This window comes from Cucumis melo, chromosome 6, assembly GCF_025177605.1.
Source record: "Cucumis melo cultivar AY chromosome 6, USDA_Cmelo_AY_1.0, whole genome shotgun sequence".
Lineage (NCBI taxonomy): Eukaryota > Viridiplantae > Streptophyta > Magnoliopsida > Cucurbitales > Cucurbitaceae > Cucumis > Cucumis melo.
This window is the reverse complement of record NC_066862.1, coordinates 1,742,668-1,757,052: the sequence shown is the minus strand read 5'-3', so window position 1 is coordinate 1,757,052 and position 14,385 is coordinate 1,742,668. Positions and strand designations below refer to the sequence as shown.

The 14,385-nt window shown below is 31.8% G+C and overlaps 1 protein-coding gene across 4 annotated transcripts; it reads right to left on the bottom strand.

The window, feature by feature from the left end:
- Positions 1-5,241: 5,241 nt before the first annotated feature.
- LOC103483339 (uncharacterized) lies at positions 5,242-13,796 on the bottom strand. Of its 4 annotated transcripts, none has more exons than XR_007821573.1 (14): positions 13,356-13,796; positions 12,956-13,119; positions 12,763-12,866; positions 12,396-12,494; positions 12,094-12,197; positions 11,898-11,984; positions 9,812-10,014; positions 9,170-9,371; positions 8,711-8,761; positions 8,508-8,606; positions 8,342-8,401; positions 7,529-7,653; positions 5,652-6,877; positions 5,242-5,563 (listed from the first exon to the last, which is right to left on the bottom strand). XR_007821573.1 is itself a non-coding variant. In XM_051085916.1 (13 exons), exons 1-13 carry the CDS (start codon positions 13,656-13,658, stop codon positions 5,713-5,715), a joined length of 2,763 nt encoding a protein of 920 aa, XP_050941873.1. In that variant the 5' UTR covers positions 13,659-13,796; the 3' UTR covers positions 5,242-5,712. The 4 variants fall into 4 exon arrangements, 2 of the variants coding, with proteins under 2 accessions (XP_050941873.1, XP_050941872.1); XR_007821574.1 differs by having other exon boundaries at positions 7,529-7,650; XM_051085916.1 differs by having other exon boundaries at positions 5,242-6,877; positions 7,529-7,650.
- Between the last annotated feature and the right edge of the window lie 589 nt (positions 13,797-14,385).

Below are 14,385 nucleotides of genomic sequence, written 5' to 3'. Positions count from 1 at the left end.
CAATTTTTATTTCAAGAAGCTAAATGTTTGGTTAGGAAATTAGAACGAAAGAGATGATGTAGAAGTTGAAAGAAAGAAAAAAAAAAGAATCAAATAATTATTGAATGAACCCTACTTTTTTCCGAGTTCTTGGAATCAATTACCTTAGAATTTGAAAATAATAACGAAACAAAACAATTCTACGAGAAAGAAAGAAAGTTATGTTTATAATTAATTTTAATTCTCAAAAAGTTAATTAGTTACGAGAACTAAATTTTAATCATTTGATATTTTTTTTCAAAAAAGTTAAAAGAAGAAGAAGGAAGAAGAGAACACTATAAACCAAAATGTAGAGTAGTGTAAAAGTTTGTGTAGGTAAATAAAATGTGTTTTTGGATGTATATTTAATTATTTAGATTAGTATGGGTTTTGAAGAAAATGAAAAGGAAGAAAGAAAAGAAAAGGAAAGGAAAAGGAAAAGAAGTGTTATATTGGATTCATAAGTAAGTAAAGTTTTGAAAGTAAAGTTCCATCAAACAATCTAATCAATCCCCAAACTTGAATTCTCTCTCCCGCTCTTACTATACAATTTTAATACTTTATTATTATTATTAATTTGACCTTATAATATATATATATATATATATATATTATATTTATTGACAATGTTATGGTTTCAATAATAATATTCCCCCATATATTCAAAGTTTGAATCTTTAATAAAAGGAAAAATAAAATTAATTATATCCAAATAACTCTATATACTATAGTCTAAAAGGAAAATGAAATGATCTTTAACTAAAAAGAAAAAGTATTTTGAAAAAGAAAAAGAAAAGAAAAAAAAAAAGAGTTAATTATAACTAGTGGCAATTTTAGGAATAATAAGTAAGTATATAGTAACATTTTAAAAAAATTATAAATATAACAAAATCTATCCGTGGTAGACTTCTATTGTTGATAGACTCTTACGATGAGTCTATTAGTGATAGGCTTTTATGGTGAGTTTATTAGTGATAGATCAATATTAGCAATATGGTTTATAAATGATAGATTTCTATCATTGATAAACTTTGACAGATTTTACTATATTTACAAATTTTTTAAAATATTGTAATATACTTAATTATAAATTTGTAACTATATATATAAAAATAATAATAACAATCCAAGTGAAGTTGGTTAAATACGATTGATATTCGATACATGCAATTTTCTTTTGAAATTTAAATACACCAAAATTTTACTATATTTTGTCAATATTTTTAAGCGTTTTTCTCATTTTGCAATAGATCATAAGTCTTGAATCCATCCTTATTTTAGTTTCTAAATTTTTTATTTTTCTATTTTTAACACTTTCCCTTTAGTTATCGATAAATACTTCATCTTATACTAATTATTAACCAAACAAAATTCTTAACAATAATAATTTTCATGCGATCATAATTTTTTTTTTCTTTTTGGAAGAAACACTCATATTTACCAAATATGATTCAATAAACTTTAAAGACACCCATGGTTAAAAAAGACCTTAAAATATAAAAAAGACGAAGGGGCATTTTCGTAATTGCACATTATTTACTTATACATTTTTGTTTTTTTTTTTAATGAACACATATATATATATATATATATATATATATATATATATATATATATATATATATATATATATAATAGAAAAATGGTTCACGGGCTTCCAATGTTGATATACATATTCATTATTATGGTTGGAAAAAATAAAATAAAATTCATAAGAGACATTATTGTAAATTGCATAAGAATGAAAAATGCAATGATGAAAATAGATGAGATTGATAATGAATAAGAAGAAATAAAAAAGAAAAGGAAATTGTACCAATCTTATGAGCAATCAATTACAAGTGATTATTGCTCATGAGATTATATATATGTGTGTGTGTGTGTGTGTGTATGATTTGAATAATTGAATTGAGTGGCACAAGGAAACATGGATTTCTAGTTTGAATTTGGAAGAAGATGGTGATGACGTGGACCCTCTTTGATGTTGAGAGGTACATCAAAAAGTACACTTTTTTTCTCTCTCATTTTAATCTAATTTTAAACCCATTTCAAATAATTTCTACTTTTTTAATTATAATTTTTTCTTGTTTTTTGTTGGGTTTTTTTTAAAAAAATAATAAAAAATACAAATCATTTACGCTCTATGACGAAAAACTACTAAATGACGAAACTTCATTACACTTGATTTTTTGTTGTAAAGTGTAAATAATTTGTTCATTTTGTTATTTTTGACAATTCTTATTCTTGTTGTCTAAATTTTAATTAGTATCTAATTGATTGTTAATATAACTTTGACGTATATTTACTTTTTTATATAAAAATAATGGATCTTTTAAATATAAAAATTTATAAATATATAATTTTATCATGAGTGGATTTGAACTTACAATCTCTATCAAAAAATTAATTTAGGAATAGTAATTATATTCAACGAAGAAGAGATATAAAAAAAATCATTTTATTAAGGAATGAATTAAATAAATCGTATGTGTAATATTTGAATTTGAAGTCAATATATTATTGTTATTGTTTTTGTATTACTTCATCGATAAAATAGAGAGTATGGATATTAAAACCTTTGACCTCTAAGTTAAAGTCGTATGACTTTTTTTTTAAGAGAATGTTTTAATTGATATAGAAATAATACTTGAAGAATCTGATATTAAAAAAATAACAATAAAATATAGTTAGACAATGGAATAATATAATCAGTTTATGTTTGAAATGTAAGTGAGATTTATCGATTAATTAATGGTTTGTTCTAATAATTATACGAGTAAAAATGTCGAACTATCGACTTTTTTTCTTCTTCTTTAGAGTAGTAATTAATTTATTCTTAGTCAAATTATGTTAAGAAAAATGACCATCTACTATTAACAATTTTTTTAAAAAATAATTAAATAAATAAGAAATAACACTAAGTTGAGAGTCTAATTAATCATCATTTTGTTTGTTTATTTTCCTCTTTCTATTTTCAGAAATAAACCCCCTAATTGTTATATATATATATATATATATATATATATTAATCAAAACTTTAATTTAGATTAAGAAATATAAATGCATGTTTGAATGACTTTTTGATTAACTATTTAATATTAATCAAATAAAATTGGTCAAATATATTTGAATTGAACAAAACAAATAGAAGTTGTCTTGTGGATCCCATTTTGTGATCATTTTAAGTTTGTCTTGGTGAATTTTATGGATTTTTCTTATTTAGAATGTTTATATATGTGTATATATATATATAACTTCTTTATTATTTTGTCCTCACATCTCAAGGATCAAATGATCTGCTTGTATTCTATCACCATTTGTCATCATTCAATTTTTTTTTAATAATTTGATTTTCTTTTTTCTCTTCAAATTTTCTATCGTTTAATTTCTTTTCTTAAAATATTTAAAATGAACGATTTTATAGGAAGTAAGCGATACATAAGTATATAGTTTTAAGTTTAATCAATTTTGATAAAGATTAATCTTCAAGGACTAAATTTAAGATTTATCAAAAGTGTAGGGACTAAAACTGAATAATCTTAAAAAAATCAAGAACCAGAATAATATTCTCACTCTTTAATTTTTCAAACTGAATTCATCTATGTGAGGTATACATTGTTAACGAGTATAATATTTACATAGTAAAAATTTAAATATTACCAACGATTTTGTCTTTAAACTTTGATAAATTATAGTCGTAGTATTTTGATCTGATTTTTAAATCATTGTTGAAGTTTGTATAACTAAATGTTATATATTGTTGTTTTTTCTTGTTTTCCTTTTCTTTTTTTGAAAAATAGTTTGTTTTTAAAACCTTACTTTTGTAATGACTTTTTAACGTTGGAATTTGATGTTCGTCTAAAAAGATAATTTAGATGGAAGGGGTAATTTGGTAATATAAAGAAATAAAAGGGCATTTACGAAAGAAAATACAAATTTAGTTCTCATTTGTCAAAAAGGGTTGGGCCGTCGGTTCGTCCACTTTGAGTCGGATCCAAAAGTCCTAAACACTCGATTCCAAATATTTTTGACACAACAACCATAGCCATAGCCACGACCATCCATCATCCATGGCTTTGGGATTTCTTTTTTTTTTTTTCTTTTTTGTATAGCCTCACTTTTAATTTGGTTTATTTGGTTTGGATTTTCATTTTCCTTTTAGTTATTATATTTTCATTTTTTTTCACATGGTTTCAAAATATTCATTTTGGTAAATATTTGCTTTCAGATTCGATTCGATTTATTGGCCAAAGTTAGCATATTTCAATTGACACACAGATATGTTAGCAACCAAAAGATGTAGGTTTAAATTCTCCTACTCTCAATGTGCTAAAAAGATCGATTCATTTTGAGAACAAAATGATCTTTTGCTAAAGTTCAATGATCAAAGTAAACATTTTGAAAGTATATGTATTAAAATCAGCCAGAATAAAGAATACAAGAATCAAAGTAATACTTAAAATCATTTTATTATTATTATTATTATACCTAAAAATAATTGAATAGTTCCTAAATATGCAATACCTTGTTCTTTAAAACAAAAGTTGGGGAATGATAACAAAATTGAAACCCATTTTTTAAAAAAAGAAAAAGAGGATACTATGATACATAGTCTAAAAATGCTTGAAAGTCTTCACCAAATAAACATTTCCATTCAAAGTATTGATAATTTTTACCTTGTTCTTTTTTTTCTAGAGACAAACTTCTCTTACAAAAAAAAAAAAATGAAACATTGACCAAAGAAATATGGAGTAACATTAAATAAAACATGTTTATACATACAAATAGAAAATTAAAAAAAAAAAAAAAAAAAAAAAAACAATTGTCGGCAAGAATTGAAAATTTCTTTTGTCTAATTATTATTAGAAATGAAACAAAATTTCCTAAATGATAAATTTTTTGAAGAAAGTGGGAAGGATATAATAATTTCAAGATCCACTTAGGTGAGTGAAGTCAATATCTCTGACGATGAGGAAGCAAATTCATGAGATATATTGCCAGCTCTAAATGCTCTTTCTTTGGGTATTATGCTAACCCAAATTACTTTCAAACAAGCAATGATTGAGATTATTAGTTCTTGTAGCTTAGCTTCTAGATCACATTCCATTTCTTAATCTTAAGAAAATGATAGCTCAAAAGACGATTTAGCTAAAAGTTCCATTTCGAGATTCAATTTCAGCTACATGGTCTTATCTACATTCATTATAGAGGCTAAAATCAGACTTGTGTAAAGGTTTAAGATTGAATATAAAATTTCCTGACACTTTAACATCTCCGCCTTCTAAAAATCAACAAATAAAGTTGTAAATATCAAGATCTTGTAGACCTTACTACTTCACAACTGAATGTTCTAGAATCAAGTTGTACAATATAGACTAACTTAGATACTCACGGTATAGAATCGCCATTCGGGTCATTGCAGCTGTTGTTATTTAAATGATTTTTGGAATATTGTACGCATGAAAGAAGTAAAAGAGAATAACTTACTACTTTCATGAGCTTCAATATCATCTACATTAAACAGCATTTAATCATTCCAGAAGAGCTGTGAAGAAAGAAATGAAAAAAAAATTAAGATATAAACATAATGGATATATATTATTATCTTACATGGACACATGTAAGGAAGATACCTCAAGAAGATATGATAAGAACAGAATGTGAACATATTTACAGCTCCAGCCTCTCCAAATTTTATCCTACAGAATCTTCTTGCGTATCGTCATCATCTTCATCCATTGGATCGTCTAGTTTTGGTTCTATTACATCGACTCCTTGAGTTTCTGAATCTGAGACTCTCGCTTCCTCGGCATTGGTTTCGTTATTATCATGTGCATCGTCATCGTTATCCGAGCAATTTTCTGTGTCTGAGCCAGATGCAATGTTCTCTTCCCCATCGGGATCATCCTTCGTAGAGGGAAAAAATTGTTTTGATTCAGGAGCAACTATTCTGATCATCTCGCTCAAAGTTTGATGCTCAGAGTTCCATCTTGTTGCAACAGGTTTGAAAAGAGTACTTTGACTCCCAGTGACCGGGCTGTTGGAGTCATGAAGAGCTCCACCGCCTTCTTCCTCGTCGCCTTTGCTGCTTCTTTGAGTCTCATTCTCACAGTGAATCGATGGCTCGGTACTGGAAGCCCAGCTACCAGCAACTTCGGAAGCTAAGAGGTCATCGGTTCTGACTGTTCCACCAGCTTCAGTGTCTTCAATTGCATCAACAGCATCGCTTGTTTGATTTGTCTGAGAGTGACAATAAGCTTCCCGATCAACCATCTTGGCCTGTTCATCCATCTCTCCTGCACAACCTTCACCATCAGAACACATAGTTTCCCCGGCTAAGGTCATACCCTTGTTCAAATCCATGTTTCGGTCGACGTCAACTCCTGGACTTTCCGTTTCAAGAATCCGTTCAGTCCCAACTATGTCTTCTTCCAAAATAGGAGCTGTCCCAATACCATCAATGTCAGAACCAAAACCTCCTCCCTTAACACTAGCATCAGCACTTGTGAATTCTGCCTCTTGAGTATTCTGACATTCTTGACTTCTGAACTCACAGTCGTGCTTTTCGGTGCTGGCTTCATTGGTAGACGTCTCACCTTGGACTGGCTCGAACCTTTGAGCTGACATAGCCGAACTAGTTTTGGCAGATTTGTTACAATAGTTCATCCGCGCATTTTCTCCAAGTAAATTTCCATTCGCAGGCTCGGGGGAGACATTGAGATCAAAATCGAAAGAAGTATTTTCATAATGGTCTTCATCTTCTAGAGTCCTTTGCATCGCTTTCAATTGCTCCTGCTGCTTGGCAAACAAAGCAGAAATTTCTTCGGTAGTAGAATAAAATGCTCGTAGCTGTGTTTCCCTGCATGCATTTATGCAATGAATAGAATTAATAACGCTATTGAACTAAAATATAAAAGAGAAGAAAATTGCAAAGACCAACAAATTTGCTTGAAGGAGGGACAACAGATCAGATTATCAAATGGAGACGAACAATCATGCATATTTGGTAGTGATTTTAAAAATGATTAAAATCAATTGTCATTTTCAAAATCTTTTAATCATTCAAACTCAGTTATAATAATTAAAAAAAGTAATAAAAAATGTCAAATAGAACATTGAATAGATTATGAGATTAATTATGAGTGATTAAAGATGTATTTTATAGTAAATTTAAAATTAACCATTCCTAACATGCACTTAGTCAATTAATGACCCCACAATTGCTAGAATAGAAGAAAATTAGAATACCAACACATCCACCAACAATACTAGATTAACTAACGTAAGCACGCAGATTACTAAAAGGCAACTTCAAACTTGAATCAATATTAATAATATTATCAAGGTGATTGTTCAAGGACGTCCACCAGATCTCTGCAATATGAAAGAGTTCTTGAATCTCAGCTGCTCACCCATTTAACATATTTTGAATCATGTGATGAATCGTATGAACAATGCTATAATTTAAACAGAAGTAAATACATCATATATTGGCTGGAGAAATTCTCACCGAAGCATAATTCTTTCCCTAGCACCTTTTAGCCGCCTCCTCTCAAAATCAAGATCCCTTATTGCAGCATTTATTTCAAGTTCCAGGGATGATACCTTAGACCAAGCCTCTTCTCTTGCTCCCTGCTACCGACAGGTAGGACAACCTCAGATTAAGAATGTGAAGAGCAAACTCTTCGCAAAAGTTTGTGCAATTAAGCCAGTTTTTTCAGAAACATGTTAGTTTGAAAAGGAAAGGCATACAACAAATGTACTTAAGAAGGTATTTTCACCAGAAAATAAACCCAAAAGAAAAATGACATTCAGACTGCTTTTCTTTTGAACAAAGGAAGAAAAAAAAAAAAAAAAACAAATCACAAGATTTTTTTTTTATATGAAAACCAGCTTCAGTTCAGAACAATTAAATAACACAAAAGGGGCATGGGCATGCAAAAACAGGGCAGCAAACTTGGTTAAGGTAAAAAAAGACTGCAGACTAGAAGATAAGTAATAGTTACAAGTAGTTCACTCCAAATTGCAGCTGCAAAGACTATCAATTTCTAATTTTCCAATCGTATCAACAAATTCAGCTACAAAAATGTTCATCCACAGAAAGGGAGGCAAGGGCGTGGGAAAAGGAGAGCAGAGTCAAAGGAAGGTCGTGAGAGATATAACAGTCACGGCATTACAACGCCTGCAACTTGCCATTAGGCTTGAAGAGGCAGCATGAAACCAATTAGCAGTTTAACTTATGACGAAAAATGAGAAAGAAAGAAGTTTCAAACAGGACCCAATAGTTGAAATCAATCCTGTCAAGAACACAAATTAAAACTACCTTTTCACTCTCAAGCTCTTTCTGCAGTTCTTTTATTCCACGTTCAAGTTCTTCAACTTTCTGCTCCAATTTCAACATTGCCATATATAGAAGGCATTAGAATCTTTTCGCTAATCTAGTTCTAGTATATAGATTGAATAACATAATCAAAATGCAACAGCATTACTTTTCTTTCATTCGAACAGGATAGCTGCTCTTCACCAAGTTGAGATTCTAGCTGGCGAACTTTATTGTCTGACATGACTAATTTCTGTCTAGTCCCCTCCTAAAATTGATATGGCAACTAAGTAAAGCTACTGATATATGATCAAATCTGAAACAGTCAAATTACTCGGAAGAGAATAGATAAGGGCCATTTACTAGACATACCAACTTGAACCTCAATGCTTCCACCAGCAAGCACCGATCTTTCTCATCTTCCTGGTTGATGATAAAGAAAGGTGAAAAAAAAGCTTCCAACGGATTAAAAAAGGCATTCAACTATTGTTTCTTAATTAAAAAAAAGAATGGATTTTATTAGAATGGCAGTTATCATAGAACTCTTTGAGAAGATTATCTCCGAAAAGAAGTCCCAAAAACTATAAATTCCACACATTTCCCTCCAATCCTATGCTCTTACTGAAATGTTATCCTATTTCTTTCAAGCAGTCTATTCAAAAGAACAAAGGAATATACTAAATTTATTATATTCAACCATGATAAGTAATAAGTATGCATAAGACAGATCCACTTCTCTCCACCCAAAGATCAGATAGATTTAAAAGGGATACTTTGCAAAATTTCCTTAAACAACACACTGCCAGAAAAATAATAAAATAAAAAACTAACCCGAAGTTTATTGATTACTTCTTGCTGTTCTTTTTCACGCCTTGAGGTAGCATCCGAATGGCGTTTCAATTCATCTTGAGCCTCTGCATGAGCTTTCTGTACAGCTGCCTTCAGATCTGCAGCAGCCTTCTCTCGCTCTTCTCGTCTCTGATCACGCACTTCATCAATTTGAACCTTCAATTCGCTTAAAGATGCCTTCTGGCTGAAAGAAAATAGAAGGAACATAACAGAGTTTACTGTTAGCTTCTTCATGCAGTGAGAAAGGATGGGTTTCCACCAACCAAAAATTTTGAACATGTTGAAAAACTAAGCCAAGAAATTTGGTCATTAAGATGTCATAGGAAGTAGGAAGAAATTGACCAACTGCTGCAACTTTATTGTCAACAGAAGGGGAATTTCTCTAATATGCAGATCTGCACATCACATATGTTGTAAATCATCGCACAGAATTATTGGATCCTGATAAAATCTTTACAGATATTTAGTAAGATTTCAATGATTCATAAAATGGGTTGTTCCAATTCATCAAGTAACAAAATCCCAAGCTAATTTCTTTTTCCAACTAAAATCCCAAACTAATCGAAATTGATGGAGTAAATGGAGTTTCAAACAACTCGAGCCAGATACATATAAATATGATACCTATTTATAATTTCATTTGCTTCATTGCATGATTGAGTAGTAGCACCGAGTCTTTCTTGAAGATCTTCTATAAGATGTTTTTGTTCGGAAGATATTCTTTGAACCTCCCCAAGCTCCTTCTGTTTTTCATCAATCAACTGCTGCAACTTAATGATTTGATCTTCATAAGATTTTGATATGGACTCTTTAAGCTTTTTCACCTCCTACAAGAATCAAGATTAAATTCATTATCATATGGTGCAGTAAATCATTGACTACTGTTCTACAAAAGAATTAGACCATTTTTGTCATCAATTTACATAACTATAGGGATAAAGATGCAGGGTAAAATTTTAGCGTTAATAACTAAAGCATTGAAAAGAGAGTCTAGAAATAACAACCTATAAAGCATTAAAATCACTTTCCACTTCTGAAAAAAATGCAGTAATATGCCACTTGCTAGCATAGGGTACTAAGAGGCAGCTTGAAATCTCTTTCTACCCTAAAGATTGTAATAATTCAGCTCCAACCACAGCTTCCACCTTAGGGTTCCGCTTTTGATGATATCAGTCAAAGGGCTCTAACTTTTTGACACAAAGGAAAATTGCAACATGAGGCAAAAAAGATCCCTCGTCCTCATGGGGCCACAATAGGTAACATTAGAATTTTAAAATGCTGAAAATCTTTCATCCACACAATGTATAGAAATTTCATTTACCACTTCAAGAGCTTCCTTTGGCATATGAAAATTCAAGGTGAGGACACATAGAGCTTCACATGTCTAAATAACACTGCCCCACTCGCGTTCTGAGTAATAGACATACTGGGTTTCTTTTTTGACTTGGGCATATGAGGAATCCAAGGCACACAGTAGGTGTTACTGCCTATTCCTAAACTTATGCTGCCTAACTAACGTCCTGGTTTCTAGTTTCTTTCTTCTTGACCAAGTCGCTACCCATGCTTGAAACTTAAACCAACTTTCACTATATTTTTGCTGGCTGACATAAGCCTGTCCAACTAATTATCAAGGCCACCGACATGCAAATATTCGTGTTCTTCCTACTAGTTTTTGCAGAGAGAACTAACATCAGACCACATATTACTATCCCTACAGAGGAAAAGGAAGAATATATGCACACACTAGTTTTTCAAGTTGGAATCTCATTGCAATCTGAAGGCTAACACAATCTTGTCCCACTGGCCAACTTAGAAATATTGCTCATACTAATTTTTCTAGTGGGCATTGGCATTAGATGCTCCGATCTTCTCCAGTAGGTGGCAAGCTCTTGGAATAAGAAGACTCCATAAACTTCTAGAACCCTTGAAATGCAACAAGTTTTTGCATTTTTTAATGGCATTATTCTCCAGCTCCATTGAGTAGCCAAAGCTAAATTTCCATCAAATTGGATTCTACCTACTCCACTAAACCCAAAATATAAAGATTGGCTAGAGACATTTTCATGGAAGTACCTGTCTACACCATCCTCAAGCTCACAGATCCTCACTCTAACGCTCCATTAACACTGAGGGAGGCATTTTATTCTGATGGACTTACCTATCTATCAGGCTACTAATTCACACAGTTTGTATTTATTGGGCACCAGGTAACAAGATTTTGAAATAAAAACAATCTCAGACTGAGAAGTCGTCCAAACCTAGGAGAAACTGAGAAAGGATGAACAAACCTGTAACTACACCATCTTCTAAGATTTCTGATCATAAGGCCCTTGCACCAAAAGCTATACTACATTCATCAGGTTCAAATTTCAATTGCCACCTCACATAAGAAGTGATCGGTGAAAATTGTATTAAAATTTTGGGTCTCTCAAAATATAATAACATAAGCATAGCTCGATGGTTAAGGAATTTTGAATCCTTCCACCCAATATGTGATGTGCTATTTTTTCTGTAAGTTATTGTGAGTGATATTGTAAAAAGAACCATGACTTTCACATTTGATACGTGCTAAATACTAAGTACTAATACACTACCTTAAGCGATAAATCCATAAAAATTTTAAAAGTTTTCCTTCTATCATATCTACTATCAACCACATGCATTCAAATATGAATGGCATACTAGGAGAGCTAAGTGACAAGTCTAATACACATTCATGGTGCTCCACGGATGCACGATTTTCATTACGTAATGAATCTATCAGAATCACATGATCTTCCAACTGCTTCCTAAGCTCCTACATGTGAAAACATGGGACAAAAACAATTAGTAAACATTTGACAAAATTTAGGATTATAAGGACACTGAAAATCAAGATCGTGATCAAAAATCCTGAAGAACAATACCTTATTTGATCGTTGAAGACTTCGAAAATCATCAAGAGATATCGGACCATCAGGAGCACCAATTCCAAGACCTCTTAACTTTTTGTTTTCAGCGACAAATCCCACTGTCAACAGGGTAACACAATGCACAAATATTACAATAGTCAGATTATATCAACATTGACATTCAACCTGTCGAGAAACTAGAACAGGAAGCACACTACAAGCAAAAAATTACTTTCCAAGCTTCCTATAATTTTCTTTCGCCCACCAAATAATTATATATAACAGTATGTAAACCAAAAAAGATGCATGTACTTTACCCTTCATTATATCCTCATCTGCTTTTCTTTTTGCAGATCCACCACCTGATGATGAAGTAACTGCAGCCGCTTCTCTATAGACAAATGTAAATGCGACCTCTGAAATTATGTATCAGGGGAGGAAAAAAAAGTCATAAATGACCACTAAATGATGTTGCCTTGAATGAACACTAAATCATTTTTAAACTGGATTTCATGCAGAAATAACAGAAGAAAGGGATGGGTACTTAAATAATTAAGGACGATACAAAAAGGAAGAAATGACACAATTTAATCAATTAGGAAGAATCATTTCTATGTTATGAATACAATTGCGGCGGTTAGAGTTATGCCAACTAAATGCAGGTATAACCACAGTAGTAAGTACCATGTTGGGGAACTGCAGCAAGTGATATGATGTCCCCATGGCAGATTTTAGCCTCCTGACTATTCTTCTTCAACCTCTGCCAGTTTATATATGTTCCATTTGTGCTGCATATAACAAGACAATGGCGCATCCTAAATTAATAATGTGCATGCAAAAGTACATGAATAACAAGAGACACTTCGCAATAGACAACCTTGTATCTTTGAGGAAAACTGATGGACAAGATCCATCGTCAGTGCTCTTCCTATAAATTACGCAATGTTTTGCGCTAACTGAATTAGAGTCAATCTGATATCGGCTATCTGATATCAATCGACCAAGGCAGTGTTCATCATCGGTCAAAAGAATATGTCTACCCTGGTTTCCAAACACCCGACATTCACATAGTTAGATTGCGAAAACAAAAGCTGAAGGTTCAAGTACCCGACACCACAAATTCTCCCTCATTTAACTACACATCACATATCTCACATCACCAACGTAATTAAGACAATCCAAATACAACATTACCAATAGTGTAGTGAAAGATGAAACACCAGAATCAGAAAACCATAAGTACAAGTAACAGTGAGGAAAATGGGTCTGATAAAAACCTGTTGGCGCTTACAGGCATTTGGGGAAATGCCAGTGAGAACACCCCAAACTTTAGAATCGATGATCTGAAGAGGGAGGGAAGCTAGGTTGGAGGCGATTGCGAGGACGAATTCCCGATTACTCAATGGCTTTTTGGGGAGGGTTTCATCTGCGGAGTTGAGAGCAGGAGGAGGAGGAGGAGGCGGAGGAGGCGGAGGAGGAGGAAGGGAGGAGTTTGATGGGGAGTCAGTAGCATCTTTGGGCAATTCAATGGATTTGGGAGGATCAGGGGAGGCTTTTAGTTCAGCAGCTTCGTCCGCCATTGTTGTGAGTGTGAGTGATGGAGATGGAGAATTTTGGCGGGGATTTTGAAACCCTAGAATTGGTGAATTACATGTCCGTAGCGTCCGGAACAAGCTCGGTGGGAGTAGTGCCACTTACACTTTACCGGTTTCACTGCTCTGCTGGCATACTAACTTTTTTTTGTTTTCTTCCTTTTTCAACCAAATCAGTAAAACTCTATTCACGCATGAATTGTATCCGGTTCTAATCTTAATTGCATTGTCTTTTATCTAAGTTTATTTGTAACTATGAATTTATTATATTTACGATTATTTTTATCGTTATTGTGACTGTTATTACTAAATGTAATATGTCGTATTTTGTGATTAGTGGATTCTACGTAAATTTCAAATGTAGTAAAATTGAGCACTATCGATGTTGATTTACAAAATTTTGAAAAGTACTTGAGATATCATTACGATTATAGTGTACAAGTAAACAATAACAAACGTAATCAGATGTGATCCACTTTTTAAATTACCATTTATTTATTCCATAATTATTATGTTTACGAGTGTGTAAATATGACCTATAAAACAGTAACAGTATACTTTTATTTGCAGCGGTCTTGTTTATTATTATGTTTATGAGTGTAAATGTGGCCTAAAAAACAATAACGATGTACTTTTATTTGCAATGGTTTTGTCTATACATGTGTTTCTTACTTTGTAACGATTTTTTAATATATAAAAAAGATCATTACAAATG